Source organism: Prosopis cineraria, unplaced genomic scaffold (genome assembly GCF_029017545.1).
Source record: "Prosopis cineraria cultivar Desert tree isolate PC_DT_omini unplaced genomic scaffold, ASM2901754v1 PC1, whole genome shotgun sequence".
In the NCBI taxonomy this organism is placed as follows: Eukaryota; Viridiplantae; Streptophyta; class Magnoliopsida; order Fabales; family Fabaceae; genus Prosopis; species Prosopis cineraria.
The window spans coordinates 2964816-2979910 of record NW_026555332.1 but is presented as its reverse complement, the minus strand read 5'-3'; the positions used below and the strand labels follow the sequence as shown (position 1 = coordinate 2979910).

Sequence of the window (15095 nt, the reverse complement as noted above, 5' to 3'; positions counted from 1 at the left end):
AAAACAGTATAGATATAACCACGATCATTTTTATTACTATAGGCACTAAAACTCCATAAGCTAAGAAGCCAATCGATTATCATGCCCCTAAAGAAATGATAGCGAGAGCCTAACTAAAAATAATAAAACAAAACTACGAAGTGGCTTACAGAGGTAAGTTGTAATTTCTCGTGAATTAAATGGGGAGTCCTCGAAAGAAGTCAAGTTCAGGTCTTGTATGTTACGGATTTAGGCGGCAAAGACTTGGGTGAACCATGGACAGTCTACTTGCTGGAGAAGACAAAGTCCATGTGGGTTTGAAAGTAACAAAAGCAGAGATCTATGACAAGACGAACGGCGACAAAGGGAAACTCACTGGAGAAAGCCTGACTCACAGTGAGACGATGCTGAGACGACACACAATGGCAGTTTCAGCGACAGTGAGCAAAACGGCCAAGAGCATGGGAGTTTATTTCATTTGTTAGCAATGGACATTTATGGAATATGAAATAATTATTAAGGGCAAACTAGTCAGAATATTTGGCTTTCCTCCCAAAAATTCCAATATGGAGGGACCTTCCCTCCAATCCTAAATTATTGTTAGATACACGGCGAAGCTTAGCTAGGATTATAGTTATGGTTAACTACGAATCGAGTAATATTGTTATCAACACCTGGTACGTGTACCTCTCTCTTATGGCAATATTAATGCATATACTTCAAGTCGTCAAGATCCTGATACATGCATTCCAGTTTTTGTTTTTCTTAATTTATAAAATTATTTTAACTATATATTAAAATTTATGCACTAGTTTATAATAAAATATTATAGTACTGATTTTATTAAAAAATCTCTCAATTTATAGGAATAGAATGGATATAATAAGAAATACTAGAGTTGGAAAAATGAGACAGCCCTTAACGGGCTTGGGTCTAAAAGAACAGGGTTTAAAAAGCTCATTTTTCTTTTGAGGTATCAAATTGCAGGGCCCAGCCCTTGAGATAGTGGGCTTAGGGCCGGCCCTGTTATTTATTTTTATTTTTTTGTTAAATTTTTTATCAAATTAAATAGTAATACTCCATTTCATTCCACAATTCAAAAATCTCATACCAATATATAGATCAAGAGCACAACCATATCAATAAACAAAATGACAACAATCAAAATAAAACAACTAAATAAACCATAAACACAAACAAAATAATAGCATCAGAATGATCAAACGAGATAAACTATAGACACAAGTCTGACTGAGAGTAAAACTGAGAATGATGGAAGAATAAGGAAAAGCAAATCAGACTACGGTTCTATTCAAGCAAGAGGAGGACTTGATAGATGCTGTCATTTGAGTCTTTGAGCTTGGCGAAGAACTGTCACAAACGAAGGAGCACAATGAAGCATAGTCGCAAAAAAAGGAGCACCATTAGGATTTGGGTCATGCTATTGATAAAGAGGAATAATGAGAGATGAGCATAACTCACATGAACAAGAGATAATGTAGACTGGAGAGTTAAGTTAGGAGATTTAGGTTTAGTTGTTTTTTTAATGTTTTTTTCTTCTATGCAGATATAGGCTAACATGTATAGATAGATCATGCTTAAAATTTTTGTTAAGTCCAAAAGTCTATCAAAAGTTAATCATTTGAATATAAAAAAAAAGTTACGAGGGTAAAGGCCAGCCTGTTTATTTTCAAGCCCATTAAGGCTAGCCCATTTAAGCTCGAATTACATTTGAAGGGTCTTAATTGCAAGCCCAGCCCTCATATTAAACAAGCTTAAACAGGCTAGCCTAACGAGCTGAGATCATATTCTATATATTTATTACTCCCTCACATCCTAAATATAGGAGAAAATATTGATGGGTCGGATATTATAAGCCCAGTGCATATGGTCTATCTAACCAGTGATCGAGTGAGTGATACAATAGTAACAAAGACCCAATTTTAATTAGGCTTGTAATGGGCTTCTCCGTTTGAAAGCTTTTCTCTTGATTAAATTTTTTTCTTACGAATAATATACTCTATTGGAATTCATGAGGGGCTTGTGGAAAAAGTCTACTCATAAACTTGAAAGTTGTATTTGATAGTACAAGGCCCAATTTAGTTGCCTTGATACGATATATGAGAATGAATCTCGATTTCTTCATCTGAAGACTTTAGGTCTTGACTCCCTAAAATGTATATCAAGTGTTAGAAGATCAGGAGGGTTACTTGCAATGTGGAATAGTGATCACTGTGAGGTTAGTATTATTGAAGAAGACAGGCAATTTATTCATCTTTGTTGGTCTATTAAAGGAGGGGACAAGTTCCTCACTACTACAATTTATGCACTGCCACACTCCAACTTCTAAGAGTCTTTATGGCAGCAACTTTATGATTTGAGCACAAATATCTCTAATCCCTAAGTAGTGTTCAGCGATTTTAATGACATTGTATCACCAGATGAAAAAATTGGTGGAAGCCAATATCACTTAGCTAGAATTAGATGGTTCAAGGAAAAAATTAATGATTGCAAATTGACTAACCTAAGGTCATGTGGGCTGAAATTCACTTGGAAGGGTCATCACTTAATAGGATTGACTAGATTTTATCAAAGATCTGATCGGGCACTAGCAAATAATCATTTTTAACTACTTTCCAAGATTGTTTGGTCAAGGTATTACCTAGAACTCTATTTTCTTATCATAATCCTAAATATCTTAAGTTGCGTGAAGATAAGCAAGCTCTTACTAGTAGAAAGCCTTTCCATTTTGAAGTTATGTGGCTGAAACATGAAAATTTCAAAACTTTCCTCAGGGAGAATTGAGGTGGGGAACATGACTTAAGTTTTAATATGTGCAATTTTAAATCTAATATCCTTGATTGGAATAGAGAGATATTTGGTTTAATGGAGAAGAAGAAGAAACAGATTATGGCAAGGTTGAATGGCATACAAAAAGCATTATCGTACCCTTACTCTATGTTCTTGAACAATTTAGAAAAGGAACTATATAGAGATTTTGATGAAATCTTGAAACAAGAAGACATAAAGTGGTTTCAAAAATTGAGAGCTGATTGAATCAATCAAAGTGACCAAAACACTAGATACCGTTACTTGAAGACTACTATAAAGCAAAGAAGAAATAGAGTCATTGCTTTGAAAAATAATTATAGTGATTGGGTTGAAAATGAAATTGACTTGCAGGATATGGTAATTAATTTCTTCAAACAACTCTAAGGCGAAGGCGAGGAGGATTATCATGAACTAAAGACTGTAACCTCTTTCCTTAGAGACTCTCAAATGTTGATATGTAATTTAGCAGCTTTACCTTCTGAAGAGGAAATCAATGAAGTAGTATTCTTAATGGGACCATATAAGCACCTAGTGTGGATGACTTTTCCTTAATCTTTTTTCAAGCAAACTAAGGGAAAGTAGACCCTATCTATGTAACTTTGTTAGTGGAGTGTTTAAAGGCAAAATTCCAATCAAGGAGGAGAATAAGACTCTAATCTCTTTGATCCCTAAAAGAGAGAAACCAAAATTTGTGACCCATTTTCTATTTATTTCCCTTTGCACAATGCACTATAAGTGCATTTCAAAAATCCTTACTAAAAAGGATGGAGAAGAAGATGGATGAAGTAATTTTTCCCTTTTCAATCTAGTTTTATTCTTGAAAGATAGAGTCAAGATAATATTATAGTGAGTCAAGAGATATTACATATTATGGATAAAAAGAAAAGAAGGAAAGGATTTATGGAAATAAAGATAGACTTGGAGAAAGCCTATGATAGAATCAAATGGGACTCCTTCCGATAAGTTCTTTAAGAATTAGAAATGCAATCTAATTTTATCTAGCTTGTTATGGATTGTATTTCTTTTTTTTCCATTAATGTGTTGTGGAATAGGGCTCAAACTGAATTTTTCCCTTTAGTGAGGTTTCCACCAAGGAGAATTGATCTCACCTTTTTTAATTTATGTTTTGTATGGATAAGCTGTCACACATTATGTGGGATGCAGTTCATGAGGGGAAGTAGAAGCCAGTTTATGTTACTAAAAATGGACCATCAGTTTCACATCTTATGTTTGCAGATGACTTGTTGTTATTTACAGAAACTTCAAAACAACAGGTTAAAGTTGTAACCTCCTTGAGGTTAAACCACAAATAACTTCAAATTATGGTAATCCAGGATTTAACCTTGAAAGGATTACTAAATTGTAAAGCTTAATAAAAGGAATTTCTCAAAATTATTTCGAAAGGATCTAATTTTTTTTGACAATTCAAATCTCAAACATGATTTAAGGACTCCAAATCAGAGTTTTGAAAATAAAGCAGAAGCTTGAAAATCAATTGGAACCCAAATAATAAATTTTAAAATTCAAAAAAAAATTCTGTATAGAAAATGACACGTGCATCGCGGCTTACAACTTGTGTGTCCGGTGTGTCTCCTCCGTGCCATGCATTGCGGCATATTGAATGAAATTTGACAAATTAGTGCTGTCATTTGACAGCACAAGGAGTGAACTTTCGACACGTCCCAAATCTCCGTTCGACGTCCGATTGAGGTGGTTTTAGTGTCTACACAGAGCTCTCTCCTAGCTCTTGCTAATGGCACAGTTTCACACCCAAATTCATTTTCTATAAAAAGTTAGACACCAAAATTCATTTTTAACCACTTTTCACAAAATCACACAATTGGGGTGTCCCAACTCAATCACACGTGTTAATAGCTTACATTAACTATACGTCCCTACTCAACATACTCTTGCAGACTCGTGCAACACACCATACACAATTAAAAATGCTTATATTATAAAATCACTACTCAACCCCAATTTTCACAAAACATTAAGGGGGAGGAAAGTTGTACAGAATCAACCATTTCATTCCAAATTTATCAAAATATAAATGTTTCTACTTGCACAAGTATTTTAGCCCTATCCACAAGTTCACAACTAAACTCACTAACCCAAGGCACAAAATACATTAGTTATATACAAATTCATGCAAGAGTGTACAAATCATGTCAATTAATCTTATTGGCAATTACATTAACAAATACACATGTAAGTAACAAAAGAAAGGCATATAGAAGATTACTCCACAAATCCTAAGCCTCTGTATGTTTTTCTCGACTCGAATCCGATGAGTTAGGTCCTAAAAATATTGACAATTGAGGGGTGAGTATACTCCTATAGATCGAAAATCCTAAGCCTCTGTATGTTTTTCTCAACTCGAATCCGATGAGTTAGGTCCTAAAAATATTGAGAATTGAGGGGTGAGTATATTCCTGTGGATTAAAAATCCATCTCCCAATTCAAACCCTACCATAAATCATCATAATGAGGGAGAGAAAGAAAGAAGAAGGCACCATAATCTTATCTTGAGTGTTTGGATCTTCAATCTAGCCTCAATAGAACCCAATGTTGTGCCTTAACAGAGCCAAAGTTAAGCTCTTCATTTCCTTCTTTTTCTCTTTTGTTTTCGCGCAGTCCACGAATTGATTTATCAAAATTTTGGCCGTGCGCCGCAGCGCACGATGCCTTCCACTGCGGTGCATGACACAGAAGAGCCCGTTACATTTAAATTGTCTTTGTGCACCGCAGCAGACCAACCATGTGTTGTGGCGTGTGGCACAGAGAATGGTTCTTTACTTTTTTTTTCCACTTTCCTTGCCCGATGGCCTGCCATTGATCCAGACTCACTTTCAGGGCTAAAATCACATCAATTATGCCAAGTTAAGCCCCTCTAGCCACACACTTCACTAACTCACTAATTACCCTCATTAAGTTAATGAATTAGGTTAAAATTTTTCAGATATTACAAAAGTTATAATGAAGTGTTTAGAGATTTTTACCAAAGCATCCAAAGAGAAGGTTAACAAGAATAAGTCCTCTACTTTTTCTCTCCTAATGTGGACACGAGATTAAGAAGGATAATCAAAGAAGCTATAGGGATGAAACTCTCGAAGGAATTGGGATTTACTTGGGATTTCCTCTGGAAAAAGTAAAAAACCTTAAAAGAAATTCAAGTATATTGTTGATAAGGTTAAAACAAAGTTGGCAAATTGGAAAGCAAATTGTCTCTCTACTGTTGAAAGAGTTTCCTTAGCAAAATCAGTATTGAGTTCAATTCACATTTATCCAATGCAAGTTGCTAAGGTGCCTATTAGGATATGCAAGGAAATCGAGAGGATTTAGAGGAAGTTTATATGGGGAAAAGACCAAGCTCATGCCTACCATCCTGTTAGCTAGTTAAAAATGACATTACAAAGACTCATAGCGGTCTAGGATTTTGAAGACTACCTTCGGTTAATAGAACTTTTGGGGCCAAATTTGCTTTGACTCTCATTACTGGAAGTGATAAGCTGTGGGCAAACATTCTATAAAGTAAATACATGTTAAAGGATAAGGAAGATCTTCTGGTAGCTAAAAGGGAGACTCACAACTTTGGAAGTTTATTTGCAACCAAAAAAGAATCATTGAGGAGGGAATGAAATGGTAGGTAAGGAATCAAGAATTTGTAAGTTTTTTCAATAACTTTTGGATTTTTGAAAATAAAAAGATCAAAGATATATGTGTTAGAAATTTATCACAAGAGGAAAAAGATAGCAGAGTTATTGATTGGACTATTCATGGTTCTTGGGATTACCTTTGCTGATCTCAAGTAGTGTCATTGGAAGTTATGCAGAAATTAGTTTCAGTGATGCTGCTAATGCAGTGTAAAGGAAATGACATGAGGGTTTGGAGTGGCAACTCTAATGGTTATTTCTCTATGAAGAGTGCATACTTTTTGATTGAAAAAAATATTGAATCCTATCTTCAAAGCCATTTGGAAGTGGAAAGGAGTGGAGAGAATTAGAATTTTTTTATGGCAAATGTTTCACAATAGACTCCCTACCAACACTTGGAGGAGTTCATGGTCTAATTATTCCCCATGTTGTAACTGGTGTCACATTGAAGATGAGGATATTTTGCACGTGGTGAGAGACTGTAGCTATGCCCAACAAATTTGGAGATCAATTGTTCATCCAAGGTATCAATCTCAATTCTTTGCTACTTCTTTAAAGGATTGGATTGGTTTAAACCTTGAAAACAGTTTAAGCGAGAAGGAAAGGGGAAATTGGGATCTTTTATAGGGCGTTGTTGTTTGGAAATTTTGGAATTAGAGGAATGGGTGTATTTTTGCACTTGATTTTCAAGAACCAATTGAACCTGTCAATGAGATTATGTACAAATGGAAAATTTTTGTTATGAATGTAGACGAGGAAGCACCTAGTAGTTCCATGGATCATACCCAACTATATAATTGGGTCCTTCCACCATATGACTAAATGAAAGTTAACATGGATGGGGCTACTACTCTAAAATAGGTTGTGGAAGAGTGCTAAGAAATCATAAAGGCTACTGAATTGTGGAATTTTGCCATAACTTGGGCAAATGTAGTGCATATGAGGCTAAAAAATGGGCAATTTAAGAGATTTACACCTAGTTTAGGATTTTGGATTCAAACATGTTATGTTGGAGTTTGATTGTAAGAATCTGGCTTATCAGATTAACAAGGGCGGTAATAGAAGTGAAACAGGCAACCTTGTTTTGTTGGAGATTATTAATATGCTCAAGTGGAAATGGAATGTCCAGATACATCTTGTGAATAGAGAACAAATTCAAATGGCAAATAAACCAGCAAAAGAGGCAATTAATTACTCTTTTTTTTCGAGGTAGCTCCTGCTTTTATAAGGAGCTTAGTTTCTTCTGAAAGTTTGGGATCCCTATCCCCTTTGATATAATCTTTCTTCTATTTTGGGCTTAGCCCTCTTTGTTATTAAAAAAAACTACATAGTTAAAAGTAGCCCAATGGAAAAAACGAAAGCATGATAAAAGAAAATAAAAGAAGCCCAATATGAGGATTGAGCGAGAACAAGCAATAAACCACCAAAACACAAGGCAGGCAACAACAAACAACCTATTAATGTGAACTCCAGCAAAAGCAAAGTGTAACTAGGAGGATGAAGATTTACAAGCATTAGAGGAGAGCCATCTTCAACAGCCCACCATCTACAAAGTCTGATGAGCACCACCTTCACAAGTGCCTCCATGCACAAGGGTACCATAAAGGCACAAAAAGGAGAACCAATGGTTCTCAATAAAATGGCGAGAAGCCAAGAATCAGTTACATGAACCCAAAAGCCTAAAGGCAAGGGAAGCTTCAACAACAGAAAACCACCCGAAAAGCAAAAACAAAACATCACACACCTGAAAGTAGGAAATATAACTAGAGAAAGGAAAATAACAAAACAACCGAAGCGAGTAACCCATTCCTTACTAAAGGATTATCACAAAGATAACCCGGAGCAAACTCAAATAAAGAGGAATGAAGAGCCCTGACTGAGCCAAAAAAACAAAAAAGAAGAACTCAGATAAATATTTCTCTCATTTGTTATCATATAATAATTATTTCTTCTTATTGAGTTATCTATTTTTATGGGCATAATCATTTATTTAATTATATTTTTGGAAAATTTTATGTATTTTCTGTGTTTTTCCTTCATAACACACTAGTTATCAAGACTAAAGTTTGGTAAAAAAAAAAAAAAGTTACCAAGACTAAAGACTTAATCATTTTTCAAGATCTCAGTAAAGTGTGTTTTTGGGCATGAAAAATCCAAGTTTTTTCTGTATGACACATAAGCTTACCAATATTCTGTGTAAGGTTCCACTATTATCTAAACTAGCAAAGAGTACTTTTGGATATGAAAACTCCGATATTACATAATACAAGTATCATATATACATGTATTACTTATTGCACATACTAATCAGTCCCAACATTTGCTTTTTGTTTCATTGCTTCTATACCTTTTTGCTAAGACTAATGAGGCAACAAAAGATATCACATCTCCGCAACCAATTTTCCCAGATGAGCACCAGCTTCGGAAAGGGTTCCCTGAGTCCACCTCTTCAGCATCTCTAATGAAGCCTTAGGCTGATCCATTGGAACCATGTGACCCGCATCACGAACCTGTTTGTTTTTTTTTTTTTTTTGGTAACGCATAATATGCCAACTGAATCAGTATTTTCCATCAACGTGCAAACAACTGTAGAGCAATCAAGTAGATATTTCCACAGCACATGCAATACTTTGTATTTAAGACTATTATTATTATCATCACACCTCAAACGGGTGCGTGAAAAGAGAAATGAAGGAATGACAAACCTTGAGGAAACTTAAAGGTCCATGACTCTTCAACAATCCAGCTTCTGAGCCATCAACAACAAATGAAACTTCAGTTGAGGCTACAAACTCTTTCTGACCAGACCATTCCATGGCATGAACCCATCTCGAGTTACCTGCTCATTGAAATAATGCCCACAGGCCATGTCCATCAATTCATGCTCTTAAATGTGAAATATTAAACTTCCGAGCAGATAAAAAATTTGAAATAAGCTCTGATTGGTTAGGTACCCAGCCAATTGCATATAAGATCGTACTCTCCAGCGTAAATAAGCAAATTGATTCCATCCTCAAGTAGAGCAGGAATACCAGCTTCAAGATTTCTCATCCAATCCATGATCATAGCCTGATAAACTGTTGGGCTACAAGACACAAAACCAATATCCCCAACCCCTAGAGCATTCCGAACAGATTCTAGATTCAGAAATTTCTCCATCTTTGAAAAATCATAGCAAAGACTTCCCACGCATTTCTTTCTGATGTCATAGTACTGCAGTATAAATAAATGCTGGTTAAAATTTTGAATTTGCCCATGGTCCTTCAACACATCAGAATCTAGTTGCCAAAGGAGAAAAAATTGCATTTTGGGCTCTGGCAATTCAAGAACTTAAAAACTAAATCCCCTAATTCTAATAAAGGATGATAATATTATTCAAGATATTTCTCAACAAATAAAATTTTTCGTTGAGTGATTCTTCGACATGTTTTGAGCTTTTTTGCAAAAATAGGTCAAATCTCAGAGTTTTTGCTTTGCTGGTTTCATTCTTATGTAAATTTCAGCACAACACATAGGGTGCCTGTGTTTTGCTAATGCATCATGCTCAATGCACTTTCATTCAAGGGGGTTTAAGTTCATTGATAGTTATTCTTTAGCCCCTGCCGGCGAACTTATGCTTCTTTAGAGACAGTCAGTATTATTGACTCCTTAAGTTAAACATCACAGGCATATCAACCACACAGAAAGGAGAGTAATTTTTACTCACATTTGCATCACCAGCATGTAACATGATGTCACTGAATATGACATTACAAACAAAATATGAAGCCAAGCATGAGACTGTGCCATCAGTGCCTGAAAGGATTAAGAGAAGTATTAACGAGAAGACTCTAAAAACACAATCATGACAGGGAAGTCAATGTTCATAAAGATAAGAGAAGGGGATAACGTCACACAAAAATTACCACATAGCTTGATTCCCAATTCACAGGCAGGAACCAGCACCTTGTTGAGGCGGTCATGAGTAGCTTTCTCAATTATGCCCATGTCTAGTGCATAATCTGGATAGGCTTGATACTGAATTGCTGGATCAGTAAGCCCATTACCAATGGCAAATCCCTGTTAAACCAAGTATATAAGATGAGCAGGTTATTCTACCTTTCAATTTCATTTGAAGGGTTATGTGACAAACCTTCAGATTTATATGAATTCCTTCTTTAGCCTTGTTTCCCTTATGGACTCGAGCTGCAAGAGCAGGAATATAGTGCCCTGCATAGGATTCACCCGTAATGTAAAATTCATTATCTTGAAATTGGGGATGCTTGGCAAAGAAGGCCTGCAATTTTGCAAAGGGGAGTCAATATAACATTGGTATGACTTGGCCAAGTAAAAAACTAACATTTACAGCAAATACAAGAACCTGCAAAAAGTCATAAAGGTCATTGCTAACACCCTCTTCATTATGCCGAATGTCACGCTTATCAGTGCTGTAACTAAAGCCGGTTCCAATTGGTTGGTCAACATACAGAAGGTTAGAAACCTGCATATCACCAAGGAACGTGTTAGCTTCAGTACATAAATTAAGCAGAAAAAAGAGCACCACAGAATGAAGTTGCTACTTGACACGGTTATTCCAGTGAAAATATCTATCAAATCTTCTTACTTTCAAAGACACTTCACGAAACTACCATCTCCATAGACAAAAATGACTAAACGATCTTTTAAGGTTAAACTATACAAAACTCCCATAAATTTAAGACTATATACAAATAAACCCCTTGACCCTCAAATCTTGGCAAAAAAACCTCCTAAACTATCAAATTTGTGTAAACTCCCCCTATTGTCAATTATTTCATTATTTTACTAACGAATCATAATATGTTATAGACCCCTTAAACTTCTTCTTCTTTTTGTCTAGATAGCCCCTCCAAATTTTGGGTGATGCGTAAATAACCCCCTTTAAAACCTTAAGTCATATGCAGATAACCTTCTGTTATAATATATTCTATCATTGAAATGAATTAATTGCAGGAATATAAGAGTTAATGGGGGTCTATTATAGAATTTTTAGACATTAGAAAGGTTATCTGACATAACCTGAAATTCAAAGAATTATGTATAATTTAGCTTTTTTTAAATTATATATTACAGATGAGTTCCAATCTAAAATATAAGAAAATAAAATTCTTATGAAAGAAGCAATGCTAGAAATCAAATTCATACAATAGCAACAACAAGCCTTCTCCCACTACGCGGGACTGGCTACATAAATTACACAACACCATTGCACTTGATTATCAATCAAGTTTTTAGAAATATTATTAATTAAAAGAACTCGTTCTAATTTTCATAAATATTTTTTTGGTCATCCTCTACCTCTGTTTATAGAATTCATGACTATCCATTTCAATCTCTTCACCGATGCCTCCTATAGCCTTCTTTGTATATATCCAAATTATCTCAAATGATTTCCTACTATTTCCCCCTCAATAGATGTCACGCCTACTTTTTTTTATATACACTCATTTCGATTTTTATCTTTTTGTGTATGCTCGCACATCCGTCTCAACATTCTCATCTCTACCATTCTAACTTTATGCTTTTCTTATACCTTTAAAGCACAATATTTACTGCCACATAACATAACTAGTCTTATAGCAACTCAATAAAACTTTCCTTTAAGTTTATTAGATGCTTTTCAATTACAAATAACTCCTTTACCCTTTCTTCAATTATACCACCTCATTTGTATCCTATATACAACATCCTCATTAATTTCCCAAACATATTGAATAATAATTTTCAAATATCTAAACTTTTTTACTTGAGGTATAATCTTATCTCTCAATCTCACCTCTAAATTACTATTGACTAACATCTTATTAAAATTACAATGTAAACATTCCGTCTTACTCTTACTCAGGCAAAAACCCTTCGATTCTAAAATCCTCCTCCGTAACTCAAATTTGTAGCTAATCTCTTTTTTTATCTCCACAATAAGAACTATATCATCCGCCAAAAACGCGTACTAAAAGATTTCTTCTCAAACATCCTAAGTCAAAATATCTAGTACTAGATTAAACAAATAAGGGCTCCAAGATAATCCCTGATGTAGTTAGTCCTTAAAGGAAAGTCCTTTGTTTTACCATCAAATGTTTTTATACTAATTGTTGCCCCTTCATACATATCTTGTATGGCTCTAATATAGGCAACCCAGACTCCTTTCTTTTCTTAAACTTTCCAAAGTACTTCTCTCAATACATGGTCACAAGTTTTTCCCAAATCAATGAAAATCATGTATAAATCTTTACCTTCACTTTGATACTTTTCTATTAATCCCCTTAATAGATAAATTGCTTCTGTAGTCGCCCTTCCCTACATAAAGCCAACTTAATTCTCAAAAATATCAATCTCCAATCTCAAAGCATGCCAAATCACTCTTTCTCACAATTTCATTGTATGACTCATAAATCTAATCCCTCGATAATTTACATAATTCTAAACGTAAATAGGAACTAAGGAGCTTCTCCTCTCTTCGTAAGGCATTTTTTTTGGACCGTAAAATCTCATTAAATAACTTAGCCACCGCACCCTCTCATCACCTACACATTTTCATAATTCAATAGAAATACAATTAGATCCATTAGTTGTACCATTTGTCATTTTCTTAATAGCTTCCTTTACCTCATTTTCGCACATCCTTTGATAGAATGACAAATTCTATTCTCATTCATGAGTTACTAAATCCTTTAAGTTGCTAGACAAACCCCCTCCATCATTGAAAATTTTATAAAAGTAGGTCTCCCATCTGCATTTAATATAACCATATGTAATCAAAACTCTTCCTTTTCATCTTTCATACATAGTACCTGTTCTAAATTTCTTAATTTTCTTTCCCTACTCTTTAAGGATCTTATAAATTTTTTGTTTTCCATTCTTTGTCCCAAAACCCTTGTAAAACTCTTCAAATACTTTAAAACAAGCTTCACTCATAACTTTCTTAACTTCTCCTCATAAGAGGACCATATCACTCCTTCCAGCTGAAGGTGCACCACAGATAATAAGCTGTTACTTACACTCACCTAGTCACTCCTTCCAGCTAAAAGCATGCATAAAAAATAAGTTCAATCAATTGTCAGTTTGTTTTAAGTTCCTCTGATTGACTGCAAAGCATCGATGCAATAATCTCATAGTAACTTCAACGCTTCATTCAATAAGATGGTAATACCCAAAAAAAAAAAAGACGTTTTTCTATTTGCCACGGCTTTTAAATAGAGAAGCTTGCTTTCTTCTAGCTTGTTATATATATAAAACAAATTGTGTGTGTGTGGGGGGGGGGCATATTGATATACAGGGAGAAAAACTTGAATTCACATAATTCATGCCCATACCCTTAACCCAGCACAAGCACAATGCATACTATACAAGGACTCCAAAAGAAGGATAATTCAAGCACAATAACTCAGAAAATAAAAAATACCTGGTCCCAACCATACTCGTTCCACAAAAGGGACATGTTGTCAGCAATTTTGAAAGGGCCATTTTCATAAAACATCGCCAATTCACTGCTACACCCAGGTCCTCCAGTTAACCAAAGCACAAAAGGATCCCGCTTGCTGTTGCGAGATTCAAAGAAGAAGTAGAACATCCTGCCAGATACAACTCACAGTTAGAAATAAAAACAATATACAAAGGATAAAAAAGATAAAAAAGTTTTCTTGCTTTGCGACAAGAATATCCTGATCATCTACTCTAATTCTATAGTAAAATATGAAAAAAAAAAAATTCACCGTTCCTGCAACAGTGATTTTAAGAGTGCCATGGGACCACAATTGCTTGTTTTTAATTCAATTATTTCTTTATCACTTTTTCACAATATTTTTTCATTCAATCCCCTGCATCCTACCGGGCATTTTCTAGTTTAAACAATAAAATGGGGAAAAACGATAGCCAAATTTACACATTCCAGCCCAACATGCGTACAATAATCTGCAATCATCCGATAAAAAAGAATAAAAACCATACTTAGCTGCATGAGAATGCTCAATCGTGTAATAGCCAGCATGATGACCCAAGTCCTCAACAGAAACCCCAGACTCAGAAGCCACTAAATTGGGGAATCTGAGGGGCCTCTCAACGATCTTCTTGGCTTCGACCGAAGAATTCCCACTGCGCACGATGTTGACATCCACATCAGGGGCCAAATTGAGCTGTCTGATGAGCTTCTTCGCCTGAACCGACGGAAAATCGGACTGCACCTGGCGAAGATCATCGCGTATCTTCGCAGACGATGATGGTGAAAAGGATAAAAGGAACACAAGAAGCGAAGAGAGGAAGATTGACGAAGAGAGCCCCATTTTGGCCTGATTTGTTGCGTAGGGTTTCGTCTAGACTCTAGAGAAACGAGTCCTTTGAGGGCATGTACATATACATACATACATATATATATATATACACACACACATATAAAGAGCGAGGGTGGGAGAGTGTTCGTGTGTTCGCACTTCCCCTGGGAGTGAAAGAGCCACGTCACGTAAGTTCAGGGTGTGGGCCACGACGGTCGATAGGGACATTGCTTTTTCAGTTAATAGCTGCTTCTATTTTATTTTATTCCAATAAAAAAAAACAAGTTGACATTTCTTATCTCTGTTTTTGCCACCAGAAATATTTGAAAATTACTATATTTTT

General features: G+C 35.2%; 1 protein-coding gene across 1 annotated transcript; it reads right to left on the bottom strand.

The window, feature by feature from the left end:
* Positions 1-8657: 8657 nt before the first annotated feature.
* Positions 8658-14827, bottom strand: LOC129305680 (serine carboxypeptidase-like). Its single transcript, XM_054945649.1, has 9 exons — positions 14433-14827; positions 13888-14056; positions 10828-10947; positions 10600-10743; positions 10373-10526; positions 10174-10262; positions 9422-9680; positions 9173-9306; positions 8658-8977 (listed from the first exon to the last, which is right to left on the bottom strand). Exons 1-9 carry the CDS (start codon positions 14762-14764, stop codon positions 8849-8851), a joined length of 1530 nt encoding a protein of 509 aa, XP_054801624.1. The 5' UTR covers positions 14765-14827; the 3' UTR covers positions 8658-8848.
* Positions 14828-15095: the final 268 nt, after the last annotated feature.

Bases quoted from the DNA above. Each gene is read 5' to 3' on its own strand.
- LOC129305680 (XM_054945649.1), bottom strand. From the start codon at position 14,764: ATGGGGCTCTCTTCGTCAATCTTCCTCTCTTCGCTTCTTGTGTTCCTT. The intron at 10,744-10,827 runs GTTCTTGTATTT...GCAAAATTGCAG, and splicing joins ACCTTTATGACTTTTTGCAG to GCCTTCTTTGCCAAGCATCC. The intron at 8,978-9,172 runs GTTTGTCATTCC...AAAAACAAACAG, and splicing joins GACCTTTAAGTTTCCTCAAG to GTTCGTGATGCGGGTCACAT.